This window comes from Callionymus lyra, chromosome 2 (assembly GCF_982586985.1).
Source record: "Callionymus lyra chromosome 2, fCalLyr1.hap1.1, whole genome shotgun sequence".
NCBI lineage: Eukaryota > Metazoa > Chordata > Actinopteri > Syngnathiformes > Callionymidae > Callionymus > Callionymus lyra.
The window spans coordinates 26,878,247-26,896,717 of record NC_141819.1 but is presented as its reverse complement, the minus strand read 5'-3'; the positions used below and the strand labels follow the sequence as shown (position 1 = coordinate 26,896,717).

General features: G+C 38.4%; 2 protein-coding genes across 3 annotated transcripts; one reads left to right on the top strand and one right to left on the bottom strand.

Moving 5' to 3' along the window:
- The first annotated feature begins 283 nt into the window (after positions 1-283).
- zdhhc16b (zDHHC palmitoyltransferase 16b) lies at positions 284-6,384 on the top strand. 2 transcript variants are annotated; one of them, XM_087784366.1, is made up of 10 exons: positions 284-421; positions 1,868-2,160; positions 3,436-3,630; positions 3,701-3,789; positions 3,854-3,882; positions 3,956-4,089; positions 4,411-4,496; positions 5,300-5,423; positions 5,488-5,558; positions 6,256-6,384. In XM_087784366.1, the coding sequence occupies exons 2-10, from the start codon at positions 1,900-1,902 to the stop codon at positions 6,353-6,355; spliced, it is 1,089 nt and encodes a 362-aa protein (XP_087640492.1). In that variant the 5' UTR covers positions 284-421; positions 1,868-1,899; the 3' UTR covers positions 6,356-6,384. The 2 variants fall into 2 exon arrangements, with proteins under 2 accessions (XP_087640492.1, XP_087640491.1); XM_087784365.1 differs by lacking the exon at positions 284-421 and having other exon boundaries at positions 445-2,160.
- A 981-nt stretch (positions 6,385-7,365) lies between these two features.
- Positions 7,366-18,143, bottom strand: mms19 (MMS19 homolog, cytosolic iron-sulfur assembly component). Its single transcript, XM_087784364.1, has 31 exons — positions 18,029-18,143; positions 17,566-17,614; positions 17,394-17,494; positions 17,242-17,327; positions 17,002-17,076; positions 16,830-16,899; positions 16,299-16,427; positions 16,171-16,232; positions 15,890-15,976; positions 15,746-15,820; positions 15,389-15,466; positions 14,985-15,123; positions 14,367-14,521; positions 14,049-14,127; positions 13,802-13,927; positions 13,651-13,732; positions 13,082-13,179; positions 12,821-12,976; positions 12,336-12,491; positions 11,233-11,332; positions 10,957-11,059; positions 10,747-10,815; positions 10,551-10,677; positions 10,378-10,481; positions 9,061-9,117; positions 8,812-8,998; positions 8,667-8,749; positions 8,448-8,612; positions 8,316-8,375; positions 7,589-7,689; positions 7,366-7,506 (listed from the first exon to the last, which is right to left on the bottom strand). The coding sequence occupies exons 1-31, from the start codon at positions 18,141-18,143 to the stop codon at positions 7,476-7,478; spliced, it is 3,105 nt and encodes a 1,034-aa protein (XP_087640490.1). The 3' UTR covers positions 7,366-7,475.
- Positions 18,144-18,471: the final 328 nt, after the last annotated feature.

Here is an 18,471-nt window from a genome sequence, read left to right as displayed (position 1 = left end):
ATAAATATTAGTGGTGTATCTAGGAGAGCATTTCACTTTTTGTATCACAAATAATTGTCAAGATGAAAAAAAAATGAAACTACAAAGTGAACTAAAAACTCAATTTCCCATGACTCACTTCGCCCAATTGCTCAAAGCTGGTAAAGTAGGAAGTACCACTCCTGCATTTCGGTTAGAATTTGTTTTAATTAGATATTCGCAATACTGTACATATAATACAAATGTATACAATATATGTATTGTATAATTTTCCGAACACATTTAATCGTTTATGTTAGTATTGACCATACGCTGCAGACAAGTGACTCATCTTGTCAGTGTAACGATCTTTGTACGGAAGTGAGTTCTGTTGTGATGGTGGGTGTGTGTCTGTTGTCATGACCTGAACCTTCAAAACATCACCCTAGCGTCTCACCATCAGGTATTATTTACTACAATCAACCCGGATCGTTTGTTACCGATTAGAAAATATAACATGATGTAAACATGATGTGCAGGAAGGACTCTGCTAGCATGTAGCTTTCATTCAAGCCTCCGGTTCATACCAGCTAGTTGTTTTGGTTCATAAATCGTAATCGTGTGATCGTAATTTTGCTGACATTTGCCTGATGAGTGTTTTAAGTATGAATGAGACATTTTCTTATCTTCTGCAAACACTTTAATGGCACACAATATATTGTCATGATAGTAAATATTGACATGCATGAATGTGTTACTGAAGCTAAACCGAACTTTATTTAAATAACACTATTCTTAAATATGAAGAAGAAACAAATATATAATATTATTATTCACAGCAATGATCCACCAGGCATACACTCTTAAGTACATTAATAAGATGAACAAATAATGTACCAGATTATATATAGGCTTTTGTATTGATGAGTACAGTATGACTAGAGAATCCTTATCCTAAAAAATGGACAATTAAAAAAAATATCATGATACACAGATGTTTAAATGTCACAGCCATTTAAAAAAGGTGAAAGTACATTATGATTCCTTTAAATGGATGACGATCTAAATATGTAAGTGTAATAATGGAATAATAATAATAATAGGAAAATGTTGTCACAGCATGATCTGCTGCTTGAAATCCATGCGTTTTTGTCTTCTCGTCTGGACTATTGTTAAAGTTTGTTTTAATGTCTTAACAAGAAGGAGTTGTCTCGCCTGCAGTTAATACAAAACTCTGCAGCCCTAAGCTTTGGAACGATCTTCCTCTCCCTCTGTGTTTGATGATCTACTGACTCCTTCAAGAAACATCTTAAGACATTTTTATTCTTGCAGGCTTTTCCCTGATTTGCTGAGACTCCTGTGTTTGTCTCAGTAGTGTCTTGACCTTTTAAGTATATATTTTATTGAGTTTTGTTTTGACTGTTTAAGCGCTTTGTGACCCTGGTGTAGAGAAGCGCTTTACAAATATAAATTACTTACTTACTAACTAAGAAAGAAAGTTGATCAGGGTAATTATAGTAATGCATTTATATCGCACATATACATTACCAGGTTCCACTCTTTAATTTGGTACCAACCCATTGTCCAGTCTTATCAGTGTAACTAATACGAACTCGCATTAAATGATAAGGTCAGGTGTTCTCATCCATCGCTCTGATGAAGTTACAGCTGTCTCAGATGTGGGTCTGCTGTTAATTATTTACCAGAGGAGTTTATTTGTAGGAGCGTCTTTCTCACACCAGAGCTTCTATCATGACTTCCATGACTCGGTCTGAGCATCTGTTCTGCAGGAACACCTCGGAGGAGGCGGCTGTCGTCCTCATGCTTCTCAACGAGGAGCTGCTGTTTTACACTGCTGGTCTGTGTCACTGCTGGTGTGTGTGTCTGTGTGTGTGTGTGTGTGTGGAAGGTCCGGCTCGGAGGAGAGCGGGAGGAAGCGGAATGCGTCCGGGCAGCAGCTGGGGGTGGCAGCTCTCCCGAGCCATGCGACTGATGCTGCGCTGGAGCTGCCTGAAGAGGCAGAGGGGGGGCAGGAGGATGGAGGCCTGGATGGGCTGCAGAGTCCAGGAGCTGTGGAGCTACAGCAAGCTGCTGCTCACCTCGCTCTACTTCAACACCATCTCAGACTCGGACAGTCTCCTGGAATGTGCGTTTGAACCCGTCTACTGGATCGTGGACCGAACGACTCGCTGGCTCGGAGTGGTAAGTGTCTGAACTCTGGTCAGGGTTAGCACTCCTATGGTAAAGAATTCTTTTTGGGGCACTTTTGTCGTTAATATTTGACATGGATGCCTGGTAGAATCCAGTAGCATTTGTTGGATTGAATTTTGTACTCATATTTTTTCTTATCATTAAAGATATTTACTGTGACACACCCTTCAAACATTACCCTCATTCTAAAGTAAGGAAAAAGTTTGTGTGGTTGCTTTTATTTATTTATTTTTTAACTGTAGAACTAATGAATCTGAATTATTTCAAACATCTATATCATATTATGAGATATACGTCTCACAATATGATATAAAGCAAACGTTTTACACAAATAAATACATTATTTGATGGTATAACAACATAAATATTAAATGTGTTAATTATTATTGGCTGTGTATTGATAAGAATCTGTGATGCGATTCGTATCATGATACAGGGGCAACGATACCACATATTGCAACGTATACTGTAGGAGAAACAATATAACAAGAGGATATATTTGTAGTATTGTCAAGTACTTGACTCTGGTGTTGCAGAATGTACAGACCACATGACTCTTGACAAAGTCGTAACTGCTCGTTTGATTTGAAAACCAAAATATGTCCAAAGATCAGCTTTTAAAGTTACTGGAGTCAATTGTATCCCCTTGTCCTCAGTCATTGCTCAGATGTCCTGGGATTTCATTGTTCAGTAAAGACTGCTGACATTTGGCACACAGAAGTTTATTTCCGACACAAAAATGAACAAAAGCCGCAAAATTTGGATGTTCAAATGTTAAAAATATAATTATTTTATTTTATTTATTTATTCATTTTAAAATGTTCTCTTTATGAATAAATGATTATGACATACAATAAATATATGTACATATACACATTGGTCCAGTGATTTTAGATATTCATATTTTTCATATTTTAATTTTAATTTAATATTATTTTATAATTATAATTATTGACAGTATCTTGAAAAAAAAACATTGTGATATTACTATTTTCACATAACCTTATTATTTAAGCAGAATGAAAATATGCTCAGCAGGACCTTTTGCTAGACTTTCTACTCAAACCTGGACATCCAATCTGGTTAACAGACAGACTACAGGGAAACTTCTCCATCTCTAGCCTCTATTAAATCATATATGTTGTCTAATTATTACCTCAACAGCTGAATGAGAAGATAATCCCCATTAGATGTTTATCGATCCATGAAGACAAGATCACGTCTCACTCCTGAACTGGTTTAGATTCTAGTTCTCTCTCCTCTCAGGTGTTCGTGGGCCTGGTCATCCTCCTCACAGCCTCAGTGGTGTTCATCGCCTACTTCTTCGTCCTGCCCGTGTTCTTCGACACCTACTCTGCCCTCTGGGTCATGGTGCACCTGATCGGGGGCCACTATCTTCTCGCCATGCTGGTGTTTCACTATTACAAGGCGACGACCACCTCTCCTGGACACGCGCCTCGAGTAGGAAGTCACATGTTCTTCTTCTTCTCGCATGTGGAGCAGCGTTTCTAACGTGTCTGCTGTGTGTCAGGACAAAGCACAGATTCCCTCGGTGACGGTCTGCAAGAAATGCATCTACCCCAAACCGGCGAGGACGCACCACTGCAGCATCTGCGACGTGTAAGAGATCAGGAGGTCACACCAAAGCCATCTCCTTCTAACTTCTCACTTCATTCGTCCACAGATGCGTTTTAAAGATGGACCATCACTGTCGTATCCTTTTTGAATCTCAGTGAAATCCTGCTGCACGTGTGAGCCTCGTTGACCGACCTGAACATGTGTCCAGCCTGGATGAACACCTGCGTGGGTCACTTCAACCACCGCTACTTCTTCTGCTTCTGCTTCTACATGACCGTGACCTGCATCTACTGCAGCGTCAGCAGCAGGCAGCTGTTCCTGGAGGCCTACAGCTCCGTGCAGGTGACACCGACGCCTCGGAGAATCCCGTGAATACAACTCAAACACTCTCGGCGTTGATCACATCTATTATTTAGATGTTGGAAAACATGTTGGTGACCACATGGTGTAATCAAGTGAAATTGAAGCCATGAAAACGATCTTCTCATGTTCCTACGTATGATCTCGAGTGATCTTATCAGCAACAGCAGGCAAACCAGTGTTTGTTACGGGTCTGATGTTTGACTCTCACTGTTTGCAAGCATCGCACCGACAGGAGCTACAACTGCTAGTGAAAAAAATGTTTTTATTATGAAGTGTTAACACGTGTTTTCTCCTCACCAGAGTTACTATCAGACTCCTGCTCCTCCCTTCACCTTCATGGAGACCACCGCACACAAGAGTTTCATCTTCCTCTGGGTCCTGACCAGGTAAACCATCATCATTACAGAATGGTTTGTTTCTATGAGTTCACTCTTTATCCGCCCTTAGATTGTATGTGTTTTTGTTTGTAAAAAAAAAAATTTTTTTAACAGTCACAATTGAGCACAGTGTTAATTTATTACATTAAAAAAAATCTTCTGTAATGATGGTTTTCTTACAGTTGAACTCTAGCAAGTAACTTTGTCTGGAAGACCCGCTTATAGAGTCTTTGGTCTTTGCAGCAGTGGCTAATAGTTCCACTTACATGAAAGTAATCATGGCTAGTATTTAGACTTTTTCGAATTTTTAAAGTTACAGTATTACTGTAACTTTAAAAACAGTAAGGCTCACAAGTATTTTGTGCAAATAAGGTTCCAAGATATCGCAGTATTGCTTTAAGTCGACCAACACAGTAAAATAAATGTAATTTGAGTAATATTTTTGAAACATCGTCTTACTAAAAAATATATTTTCAGGATTTTAATCCAGTAAACGCTAGTTCCATTACTTGACATCGATGTGATGAGGGACACCCTGGACAGGTTGCCTGGAGGGTAAACATAGGCAACAAATATGAACCATTGAAAGTCATCAATTTACTGCAAATTTCTTGTTTAAGGATGAGTAGAAAATACTAACATGGATCTCTATCTGGATTTTATAATTATAATTGACAAACTATTGTTTGTGTGTAGCATTACATTCAACATGTGCTTCACTACTTAGTCAATTTCATGTGTTCTAGTCGGTAGTAAAAGGTAAGAAGGAAGTGAAATTAGTTACAGTATGTCTTACGTCTTCTTCCCTCCAGCTGTGTGGCTGTATCTCTGGGCTGCATGACGCTGTGGCACGCCTTCCTCATCAGCAGAGGAGAGACCAGCGTGGAGCTGCACATCAACCGCAAAGAGACGAAGCGGTTGAAGGAGTTGGGGAAGGTAGATGTCGCTGCTGCAGGTCTGGAAACGCTTCCTTTTTTAAAAATGTCATATTTAACTGCAGGTGTTCAATAATCCATTTCACTATGGAAAGATCAACAACTGGAAACTCCTGCTCGGTGTGGAGAAAACAAGGTGAGACAAGATGATCGTTTTCTTTTCGTGTCATATTAGGAATATACATTTCAATCAATCAGTTCTTTGATGGAACACACCAACCTTTCCACCCGTCAGAACTAAAACATAATTTTCTAGTCGAACTTAAGTCAGGAGCTGAACTTAAGTTATGACTGAAAACCTTAACCTTAGGACTGAAATAGTTAAAGAAAAAAAGAAAAATAGTGATTTAATTACTATCTTATGTTTTTTTATTCATGAATTTTCTCAAATAAAGTGTAAAAATTCTTAACGTACGGAAACATTTCATCCTAATGCAAAATGAAAACTTACTTATTAAACTAAATGATTAGAGTTTTTTCTTATGCATTTCACATCATAGTGAAGTTGAGAAAATCTTAATAATAATGTATATTTCTCATCAACGTCGAGGATGTACAGTAAGTCTCCTGAAGATGGAGTAAAAGACAACAATAGAAGATGCTAGATGGATGTTTGTCAATTAAATACAAGGCTAAAGTGTCAGCAAAACATTAACAGTTAAAAAATTTGACAAGATAATATTAGTTGCGTGAAAATGTTGTTCCTGTGATGTCACCGGTTTATTCGCTCCCCTTTTTTTAGGGGCTAAAGATTAATGTTTTTCGGTGAAGAAATGAGCTCTTACGTAAAAAGTTGTGATTCTTAACCGTTGGATGTATTTGTTTGTCTGCAGTCACTGGTTGACACGCGTGTTGCTGCCCTCCAGTCACCCCCCCTCAGGAGACGGGTTATCGTGGGACTGCAGCTTCAACAGAGGCGACTACACCGTCTGATTCATCCGTGGGAGTTTTAGGGAAAGTTCTGATGAGAAAAATGAAAATTGTTCACAAACTCTTGCGTTTCTTAAGACATCCAACACCACAAGAGCTATTTTATAAACATGCGTTCATATGTCATTATTTTTTTACTTTATTTATACACGTATGAAATGTGAGAAAGCTTTAACAGTCATTTTTTCCCACAAGACCGATAAGAGAGGCTTTATCTCCCCATGATTCTGGTTTTTTAACAAGAGACTTCTTTCCTCCGCCTCATATCAACTACAAGTTTATTTATTAAAAGATACGTGAAGTTTCTACTCAACAAAAAAGTGCACTAAGACAGGAATAGAAACATGATACACTTTGCAGTGAAAACTAACATATCTTCAATGTAGTGAAGCCAGTGTTGTTGTTGTTGAACTTATTCTTTTATTTCAGGTGCCAAAGAAAACACAAGCATTGAACAATAAACACCAACATAATCTTGTCTTTTTTATTATCTTACAGTTAATATCTTCTTTAAATTATAATTTTCTTACGTGTTTTTTTCCGACATGTGCTCAGCCTGTGAAACGTTACAACTACCTGTGTTGCTGTCATGTGTATTTGTGGATTTGAAAGAACTTGCACATTGAGTTTCATTAAAAAGTGATGTTTTATTTAAGTACTGAGTCCTTCCTTGGCATGTTGACACACATACGACGAGAAACAATGGCGAGTCTTGCTACCAAATGTAGCAAATATTTAAATAAACTGACATTCATCCATGTGAGACGTTCAATGATAAGCCAGGATCAGGCATGAGCTCGTTCCCCACACATCACAGATGGATCTGGTCTGATGTTTTAGCTGCCGTTTACCTGGGTTAACCTCTTATTGCTAACCAGCTTTTCAACAAACAAAGAATGAGACTCTTTGTTGGCACAATAAATCCATGAAGCAAAATCTCTATAAGCACGACGTTAAGAGCACTAGGATGAGGCTTGTTGCATAACTTAAAACATTTGCTGTCATGTGCATAAATACATTTGTGAGCAAAACGCTGTTAAACTGGTGAAAGTGAAAGTGAAGCAAGATGCCGACTCGGCTGAGACTTCATGATTCCATACGTTGGGTCTGCAAACTTTTCCGATCACCTTCCTCCAGGACTCCCCAGAAGAAACCTACGAGCGAAGAAAGAATTTGTATAAAGCACAAATATTCATCACTCAGAGCGTTGATGACTGATGGTTTCTCTTCTCTCACCATTCTCCTCGTGCCAGAACTGTTTCCCTCCTCACCAGTCGCTTCTTGTCATCCAGGGATTTGGATAACGCTCGAATGATCCGGGCTCGGAATGGCAAGATCTTAAGGGAGCAAAGAACTAGTCAAATTAAAATAGTCCTGAGAGAGCAAAGTATCCTGTGACAGATACTGTACATAATAGTTATCTATCACAAATCTATTGATCATTCATCTTCTACAATTAATATCACTAACAGTATTCACACATTACCTACAATTCATCAGACATTATTGTTTTGATTATTAAAGTTGTGGAAGTAGATCAGTTCCTCTAAAATATTTAATGGTTGTATTTTCAAATGGAAAACTTTTTTTTTAAGATTTTTTTTTGGGGTGGCGGGCTTTCTGAGCATTTCATTATTTATTTTTTTCAATAACTGAATCTTATAATATGTGGATTGAAATATCAAATAATGGAATTATAAAAAGCCTTTTGCAACCAATGGAAGTTTAACAAAGTTAGAACGAGTGGCTCAGTGCTCGACTGAATTAATCTGGTAAAATTATACCAACATCTTATATAGAATTTAAAAGGCTATGATTTTTAAAATAATTTATACATTTGTAAAATAAAAAAATTCAATTATTTAAAAAACTAAAATTCAACCTCAATATAGAAATGACTGACTCATTTAATGCTTAAAAAGACAATTCAATATTTGAAATGTTAATTTCACAACAAAAGTACCTCGTGGACTGGGAAGTGTGAGAGAGTGTGGATGCATCGTAACGAAGAAATCCTCACGTTCTGATAAACAAAAATGAGAAAAGCGCTTTAAACAAAAGAAGGGACCCCGGTACTTCCTCCACACACACTCACCATGGAAAGACTGCCCGTGAGCGCCACCAGGCGGCCGACCAGAGCCTCTAGCTGCTGGATCAGTGCCGGTGGAGGGTCAGCCATGACTGGCTCCAGGCAGGACAGAGTGGACAGCTGGACGCTCTGGTCAGGACACGACAGAGCCTCCAGGAGCAGAGACAGAAGCTGGAAGGAAAGCATGTCAGTCCAGACCCAAGTTTTGAGGATGTTCTCACTCACAGCTGGTAATTCAGTAACTTGGACTTGCTGAGGCAGTTTGTTGACGATGTTGGACAGAGCCTTCAGGTAGTTGGGCTTCTTGTCTAAAGGACAGAGAAACATTTGCAAGGTCATCTTCCAGACGCTCAGACTCCGGCTCTCGTACCTTGAGCAGCAGTGCTGAAGCCGTCCACCAACTTGGCAGAGTTCTCGCTGAAGAAGCGCTGACGGTACATGATCCGCACGTCGGCGTGACAGCTGCGGTTCAGCACATCGGACGAGTCGCTCATGAGCATGGAGAAGCTGTCGGCCGCCAGCGAACCAAGACGCTCATCGGCGAGAGCAGAGAAGAGCTGCAGAGACACACCATCAGTTTGAACTCGTGTTTCTTCTCCAACAATCTTGTCTTCTTCACCTTGTCTGTCAGTGTGTTGTACTGCGGGTGGTAGCGGACCAGAAGAGCCTTGGTGACCTGGAACAAGATTTGATTTCATCTGTTTTGAAGCTACAACTTGTTCAATTACATTTTTGGAACACAAATAATATACGACATTAAATGCCGTTGCAGCCTTTTACAACAGAAAACAGTTAAAACAGGGGCACTAAAATGAAAGTCTGTATCTACTTCAATATTAGTACAACTAGAGCATAACAGAGTCCTTAATATAAAATAAAATACTCTGTGTAAATAGGGAAATATAACTGAAAGCTTAGTCCCGTTTAAATGCCTAAAAACGCCAAAAGGCTTGTTTGAGCTCATCTTTTTTAATTATAATAATATTTTACTTTAAATTTCTCATTATCAATCGATAATACATGAAAATTTTCTATATTTACTGGTTAATCATGTTTGTTTTTATCTTTAAAAACCCTTTTACTTTTTGTTTTTTATTCAAGCAGAACGCCGATTAATTCTTGTTAATTTATTTACTTGAGGCCGATACATTCTCATGAAGAGGCCCATTGAAGAAAATATTTTATTGAATTACTTTATAATTTACATCACTTTTATTAATGCAAAGGAATAATACACAAGTTGTTTCTGTGTGTCAGGAAAGAAACTACTGATGCAATTTTTTCTGCATGTGCATTTCTTTACAAAACGAGAAATGCTCTTGTTAGTCTCTCGTTTTTATCTTCGGGGTAAGTTTAAAAATGTCCAAAAAAGTTGTTTTATGAAGACCATTTGTTAACTTTTTTGAGTATTGTTTTGATTGTTAAAGCGCTTTGTGACCCTGGTCTGGAAAAGCGCTATATAAATAAATATTACTTACTTACTTAACAATTTGTTAATTGAAGTTAAAATGTTTCATATTGTTCCTTTAACATGTTAAATATGAGTTAATGTAAAAGGGGATATGAAGTTCTAACACTAACTTCTAGAATTCAAACAGCAAAGAGAGACGAGCAGCGTTTTTTACCAGCTTGATCCTTTTTATAATTGTCACTTCACAAGAGCTGTACATGAGATCAAGTTGTTCACCATCACTGATAGTATTCAACCTAGTGGACTTCATAAGTGATAATGAAAATACAACTGGTATGATTAGTAGACAAAGACAACAACGAGAAAAACAATAGTAGTCGCAGACACAGCAGTAGAATCTGTATAAGTAAATATCGAGATGAAGATGTTCAAGTTTTACTTAAAAATTGAAGATAAGTAGAACTATTTAATTTAGTCTTAAACTTCACAAACAACATGACACAACTAAAACACAATCAAACTTACCCAGACCAGGAGGGTGAACGCTCGCGTCTGTACACATGACGATGAGTCCAACTCGGTTAAAATTCTCTTCAAAGTTTTCTCCAGCACAGCGTCCAGCAGCTCACCTGTGAAACATGTTACAAGTATGTTTTGAATCAGACTTCACTCAAACACGGTGACAACTTTAAGCGAACCTTGTGGGAGTTTATTGACGAGGCCCGCGAAACACTTGGCAGCAGACGTGTATGAGAACAAGTGGCTGCAAGAACAGCTCATCTCCTCCAACTCTGACAGAAGACGCTCCAGCTGAGGCACTGCCACCTACAGGTCAAATGTCACAGTTTCATCTCAACAAATAGTGTAAGAGAACAGTGCAAACTGGTGACTCACAGTGCGAGGTAGTGAACACACGCATGCCATGAGCAGGCAGACAAGCTGAGTCTGGTGCCACGATTCTCCCTGTTGGAGCAAGAAAAGCTTCAGAATCTTTGAACTGATAACTTTGGTATTTTCTTGACAAACCAAAGGAAACAATGAAACGTGTGCAGGTAAGTAAGAATGAACTCAAACTGAATACCGATGCAAAAAGTGGAAACACACCTTGAGCAGATTGATATTTGTGGGGAAAGAATTGCTCGGTAAAAAAGACACGTCGCCGTCCAGGAAGAGAGAAACGGTTCTTGAAGCCGTCTGACATGCCAACCTGAACAGGAAACCACACAGACGGCATAAACAAACCTCAAACCTGCAGCCTGAACACATAAAGCAACTTCTGTTCTTATCAAATGTTACACCTACAAGAGCAGCCGTGGTCGAGTGATGAACAAACAGAGGTGTACAGAGAGTTAAACAAAGTCGTGAATGTGAAGAACAAACCCAGGCTGCAGTCTGGAACAGGAGGTGCTGATGACAGGAACCATAGCAGACAGGACTTCCTCCTTCACCAGTGGACTCTGCTGCTCCGGTGACTTCTCAGCTATGGGCAAAAAACATCAGTTCAACTTCTCATCTTTAAAGCATGGCAGCCACAGAACTTTCAAACTAATGCAGCCGATCTTGCCCACATGAATCCAATGTTTGACTAATGGCTACCTTTAAGACAAAGGGAACAACCTGCTAACAGTGAGCAAAGAAGGCCTTAGAAAGCCATAAAACTACACACGGAACACAGCGACCGACTTGTTTAAACAAGATATAGAATCGACATATTTAAGCGGTGATTCAACGCCGTCACACTTCCGGAGTGGACGGATTCATGTCGGAACAGCTTGATTTCCATTGCAATGCTTAAACTGATTCTAATTCATGTCATGTTTTGAGGACATGACACTATTTTTTGTGTTGCTATGGCCCAGGGACCAAATCTGTCCCATCAAGTCATTATTTTTGGCAAAAGCTTCAGATCAGTGTTTACCAGGCTGTTTTCTAGCTGTGGATCTGAAAATTAATTTATTGAAAGTAAGGAAAGTATGTGAAAGTGTTTGTGACATTTGAACAATGTCTTTATTTTAACCAGAGACATGCTTTATGCTAAAAAAGTGCTATACAGAGTTCCTTTTGGAATCTTAGGATCTAAATAGAATCAAACTTTCACAGGACTGTGTTTGAAATTTGGCCCCTTGAATGAATCTGCTCGACACCCCTTAAATATAGATCACTGGTGACCCCAATCACCCGTCCCACAGCCTCTCCAGCCTGCTGCTGTCAGGCAGAAGACTGCGTGGTCTTCAGGCCAGAACCAGCAGGTTACTTTGAGCAAGGTTTTCTCAAATCCACAATTTTTTTAAGTTTCCTGCTCCGAAATAAATATTTATTTATTATAATTATATTTAAGCACCATTAATCAATATTTTGAGAAATTCAAAGATCTGTTTGGCTTAAGTTTTCATTTTAAAAGGCTCATCTTAGTCGAACGAAAGCATCAATTCAGTTTTCTCAGCTGTGTACCAACACGTGTGAAGGAAAACAAGTAGACGGACCTTGCAGAGCAGCTTGTAGCGCCAGAGATAGCAGTCGTGGGATGATGACGTCATGGAAGCATCGTTCAGTCTCCTCGTTGAGCTTCGCCTGCGCTGCGACCTTTTGAAGACTGTGACACACCAACACAACCTCCTCTACAGAGAAGTTAATCTCTCCTGAAAGAAAAAGAGTGATTTATGTAAATACACTACCAGTGGTCACACATTTTCAGCTGAAAGACTATCTTGTCTGATTTTACAGAGACCATGTATGTTCTGAACAATGTTGTCATGTGCATATAGAAGAAGGAGAGGCTTTTATAGATGTACAACTTGCATTGTTAATTCATGGTAATGTAATCTTCATTTCTGGTTACATTGACACTTGTATACTTCCAAAGATTACTTATGTATGAAAGGGGAAATTATTTTCATCTTCATGTCCATATCATTGTCTTGAGTTAAACATTTAAACGTTTTTCGAACTGTTAACACAGCATGCATACCTGTGTGTGCTTCCTTGAGAAGGTCCAAGAGGAGAGGCGTGCTCTCCTGGACGATACTCGGTTGGGAAGATACAGCAGCAAGAGCAGATAGGCAGCGCTGACGCATCACATGGTGCGAGTTCTTTTCAAATGCATTTCCATCTTGAAGCATAGACTCTTAATAAAGTTTTTAAAAATGCATTTTAGATACAGTACTCAGGCTGTCGAACCAATCAAATGAATTGTGAGAAACTGAACCACATCAACGTTCTTATTTCTTACCTGATATCAAGAATGTCTTGAGCTTTGGGATCATTTTGGTGATGAAAGCTGCAGGGTGACGCTCCGCCAGCTTCCCTGCACACTCCACCACAGCAAAACTAGAATTGTGCACAAGTCAAAGTTACCAACTCGTTTTTTTCTTTCTTTCTTTTTTAATTATTGCTTTTATTTTAATGCTACACAGAAAGAAATGTCTGTGACTTTTGTTTCTCTATCATTTTGGAGGTCATATGTATTACAAATTATTAAGTAATCGTTCATTTAAAATAGTGAGTAAAATGTTTCTTCATGAAGCTGTAGCAGAGATTGAACGAAATATGAACAAAAACAACATGTTTCATTGGAAGATGCAGGAGAGATAACACTTTTAATGATTAATAATCCAGGAAAAGGTATCAAGGAGTTCTTCTGGTAACCTTTTGGACTTTTTTTAGAATGTTTAATTGATTGACGAGTAACAATGCATCTGTGATAGTGAATAATTGATGAACCAGTTGACAAAAAAAAAAAAATCCAGGATTATTATTAACTACAACACAAGGGATCAAGAAGAAAAGCACATGACTGACCTGACTCTTTCATCCTCCTCTGACAGCAACAGAACGGTCAAGTGCTCGGCGGCCAACTCATTGTCATGCTCCGTCAACAAACCTGTGAGGGACGGATTTTAAGAACAAATGACATTTACTCTGACCTGCCAATGAGTCACTAGATCGTCACCTGGCTGAAGTGCTAAAGATGCGAGAACACCAGTTGCTGTTATCTTTAGGCTGGGGTGCGTCTCCACCAGAGCAGAAAACACTAGGCTGCACAGTGACGAGCGAAAGGGCAAAAGCACACTTTCTTCTGATGTAGAAGGAAAGAAAAAACACTGTTGAGATTTTCCTATTCTTATTAGAAATAAACATAATGAAAATGACGTATCCTTGGTTAAGATAATGTCAAAATATGTCCAAAAGGGTCTCACCATTCTCTGTGGGACTGCTGCTTTTTACCGACTGCGCGAATCTCTGAACCACCTCTAAAAGAGTCCGGCGGTGGGAAGGCTGCATCCAAACATGGGAAACAGCAATTAATTTAAAGTCATGTGAGGAAAATACTAAATTAACAATTAATTAAATAAATAAATTGTTAATCCATCAGAATGAGCCAATAAAATCAAAACAATGCTGATCTTGAACAATAATGAAAGGTAAACTAACAGAACAAAAACTCAAACGTTTGGATTACTTGACGTGAACAACAGGACTAAACATAATCTGCACTCCCTTGCCTCTCGTCTCACCTCAGTTCTGTTGTTGTACTGCTCCAGCAGATCAGGCATGACCGCGGCTGTAATGATGTGGCCGGCCCTGATGGAGGCGCAGCAGGCCGCTTGGAGCAACTTGGCACTTGGCCACACAAGCTTGAGGTCGGGCTCGCTGAGGTGGTGCTTGCAGTCTGAAAACAGTCGGGACAGGTTTTGGTCAGAAGCTCTGATGTTTGTGAAGGAACTGAAATGCCAGTGTTTTTGGACAGGCAGAACAAGAAACGTTGTTTATACAATAATCTGGTTTTAGAAATCAGTCATAGCATGGAGAAGAAAATCATATGATTTGAACTGTTTAGATGTTTCAGATGCTACATATGATGGATATCTTTCTGTCTTGTTATGTTGACTGTGTGACCAAATTATGTACAAGTGTCCCAAGTTTAACCACAACCTGTTATTATAACTATTGGGTGTGTCTTTCCCGGAGTTGCTTCTTATCCACATAATACTAAACACACGTGTGTGTTCACATGTGAATGATTTGCTACACTAAATAAGGATGCACTCACTTTCTAGACACACCTATCTAAGGTATACTTATTCACCAAGAAGGGATTTATATGCAATACAGCGCATTAACTTTGAGTTTACCTCTGAGCACAGCATCCAGGAAAGTGCTGAGCGAGTCTTCAGACTCAGAGTTGAGGACAGAACGAGACAGACAGGAAGTGATTGCGGTGAGAGCGGCGAGACCTGCAGATTCAACCTTTTCACTGGATGTTTGAAATACCTGATGCAGCAAACAAGAAAGTTAATCTTACAATTCATCACATTAAAAAAAACAGTTAAGTGATTTACTTTTCTGACTCCTATGGAGTAAAACTAGCTTCAAAAGACATCAATTGTCAATGAAAACCCTAATAGATTATTCTTTTTAAGACACAACATAAATACACAAATGGTAACTGGCATCAACTTTGGCAACTTTCAAGATTATTACAGAACTTGACAGATTTTACTCACACATTAGAACAACATAAATAAAAACTACTAACCTCCCTGCGTAGCGACATCCAAAGTCCTTCAAGAAATTCTGCCACATCTTTTTGCTCATAGCGTGACATTGAAGCAGTCTGGAAACATATTGTAGTTGTTTTACAAAGTATTTTCTTTTATAGATATTAGTTTAACGAGAAGTTTTTATATTAACATTAGTAACACTCTAACTGCAATTACCAATTATACATATATAACATGTATAAATTGATTTTATTTAATTTACTTTATATTTATACTTGATAGCGTTATACTGACACCTAAATCTAATTTTATGTTACTTGTTTAAGATTTGAAAATGTCTTTAGAGATTTAATAACAGTAGATCCTCTTTTTTAACCCATGCACTTTCTCACCAGTGTCTGTAGCGAGTCCACCTTGGCACTCTGTACGTCTGAGTCCAGTTTCTCAATGATGAGAGGCAACAAGAACTGTAAACATGGAGAAACCAATACATGTTTATATAATTGGTGCTATGGCTACAGTAAAAAGTTACATACCTCTGCAAACTTTGGTGTTCCACTGAGAACGTCCCTCAGCACTTGAATCAGTTCCTCTCTGGTAACTCCATGTGGATCATTTGAAGGCTTGAAAGATGATAAAATAATAAAATGAATTAATTTTAAGAATATTCAATTGTATTTCTTTAAATGACGCTGTCGTAGATGTCAATATATTTATACGTGTACATACTGCAGAGAACCGAATGATGATGTGTTAAGATGTTAGCTTAATGGGTGGGAAAACAAAATATCAGGATGCTAAAAGGTTAATAACTCACCGGTGTGAAGTCGATAGGAAAGTAGCAAGAAGTCACCTCGAACAGCTCTTCTGCAAATTTACCTGAAAGAATAAAAAAAAAAAAAATTAGACTGCATAACAATCATCAATAAAACCATACGGTCCCACCTAAATCATATCCTCTGTGGATTATGTTCTTGGCGATGTGAAAGGCTAACAGGAGGTTGCGTGGATCTCTTTCTCCATCCATTGACTGAACAAATCCAAAAACAAAATCTGCACCCAAACCTTTCAGTTCTGTTGACAGAAATTGGAACAATGAAATGTGTACTCAAGTAAGTAAGTAATTTATATCGGTAGAGCGCTTTTCCAGACCAGGGTCACAAAGCGCTTAATAAATACAACGATACTCAATAAAATATGCTTTAAAGGTCAAGACACCACAGAGACAAACACAGTCTCAGAAAATTGAGGAAAATTCTGCACAATGGAGAGTATAACTATCAGCAGAGCCTTTTTTTTTCTTCTTTAAATAAATAATAAACTAACAGTATTATTATTTTGTAGACTGTGACCAAAGAAACGATTTTACACAAAGAAAAAGGTCAAACTTATACATAAATTATTTGAAGGAAAAGTTTTTTTCACTTTAAGTTAAGGTAGAGTTTAAGCGATTTATAAACTAAAGCTGTGTCTTGCCTGTTTCTCTTGTTTCCATGAGGTTGATAAGCATGTTGTAGACACATTGTCTTTCAGTGAGCATCAAAGACTGTAAAAAAGGAAACAAGTTGATTTAATATGATTTAAAGTGACAATTCTATAACAATAATGACATGATAAGTAAAGTGTGTTATTAGCATTTTATTTTCACCTGAACTTGAACATCCTGGAATAACGTTCTGAGCATGGAAACAGCAGAGCCGGGGGGCAACTTTGGACATTTTGTCTAGAGATTAAACAGAAGTTAACATTGTGAATTGGTATCAGGATCTATGATATTAGCAATTGGGCTACACAGTCCTCAAATATGTGGAGATATTAGCAACTTCAAGTTAAAAAAAACAACCTATATCACAACTATATTCATACCAAAAGTAACTATTAAACCTACCAGAGCAGCGAGTCCTTTTAGGACAGGTGGGATTATAACGTAATGATCCTTTAGACGAGTCTCGTAGAAAACTATTAGAACTTCAACTGTGGAGGATGATAAAAAAAAATTAAAATCAGATAAGGCTCAGAAGTGTGTAAACATTCTGGTACCTTCTCTCTCCGTGAGGTTGTCATGGCACTCTTGTAGAACCTCAGACAGAAGCTGGACTCCTCTTGCTCGAGTATGAGGCTGAGAACTTGTAAGACTTAACCTGGTGGAAATAAAACCAGTTATTTCATGCTCAGATCAACGCTAAAAGGACATGTAATGGAGATATCTTACCCTAGTGCTTCCACGAGCTGTAGCACTGTAAACTGCTCGCCTTTGATACCTGATGATCAGAAAATAAACTTTATTCAAGTGGAAAGTTCGACTAACATCAATGAATCAAGACGAGAAACTGAAGACTAGTGACATGAACTAGCAGCAGAGTTTGGGTCCAAAAGTACAGTTCAGAGTTCAGGGTCGGCTATGCATTAAGGGGGACAAACAGCACATGTTAGCATTAGAAATGACAAGGCAGGAAAACGTCACGTCATGCTGAATGTATATGAAGTGTGTCAACAGTGAAAAGTGTGTTATTGTTCACGAGGTGATACGAGACTACAGGATGTTGTGTTGCTAAGTTAGCTAACATCGTTTCGCATCAAGGAGGCGGAACCTTTGGCTTTCATAACAGCGCCAATTTTAAATGACGTCGTCTGGGAAAATGGCTTTTAAAGATGTACTGGCGGTGAGTTCCTACCGTCCGCAGTTTCTTTCGCTTTGCTGTCCTGCGATCCCGAAACAAATTCCTCCACAAGAGACAGCAACGTCTCACTTCTCCCAGCCATCGTGCTCGCTGCTCTAGCAGTACGCATGCGCAGAAAGTTGAGGGGGGACACTCAAAGTACGCGAATTATATTTTAATTGATATTCTTTCCCAGTGTGAATTTACATTTTGAAAACAAATAGATTGATATAAAATGCATTTAAATTGCATAAATATGACACAAGAACGTTGTCCTTAAATACATCATTTTTTTCAAACGATGCATTTAAGGACCACCGGAATTATTTGTTATACTATGGCGGCCACGGTTTCTTTGCAAACGATTCTATTTTGTACTCACCAAACCAATGTTTTTTGACTCTAAGGTCATTTTTTTGTTCGTAGTTATAGACAATTTTACGATTATCACTTCCATT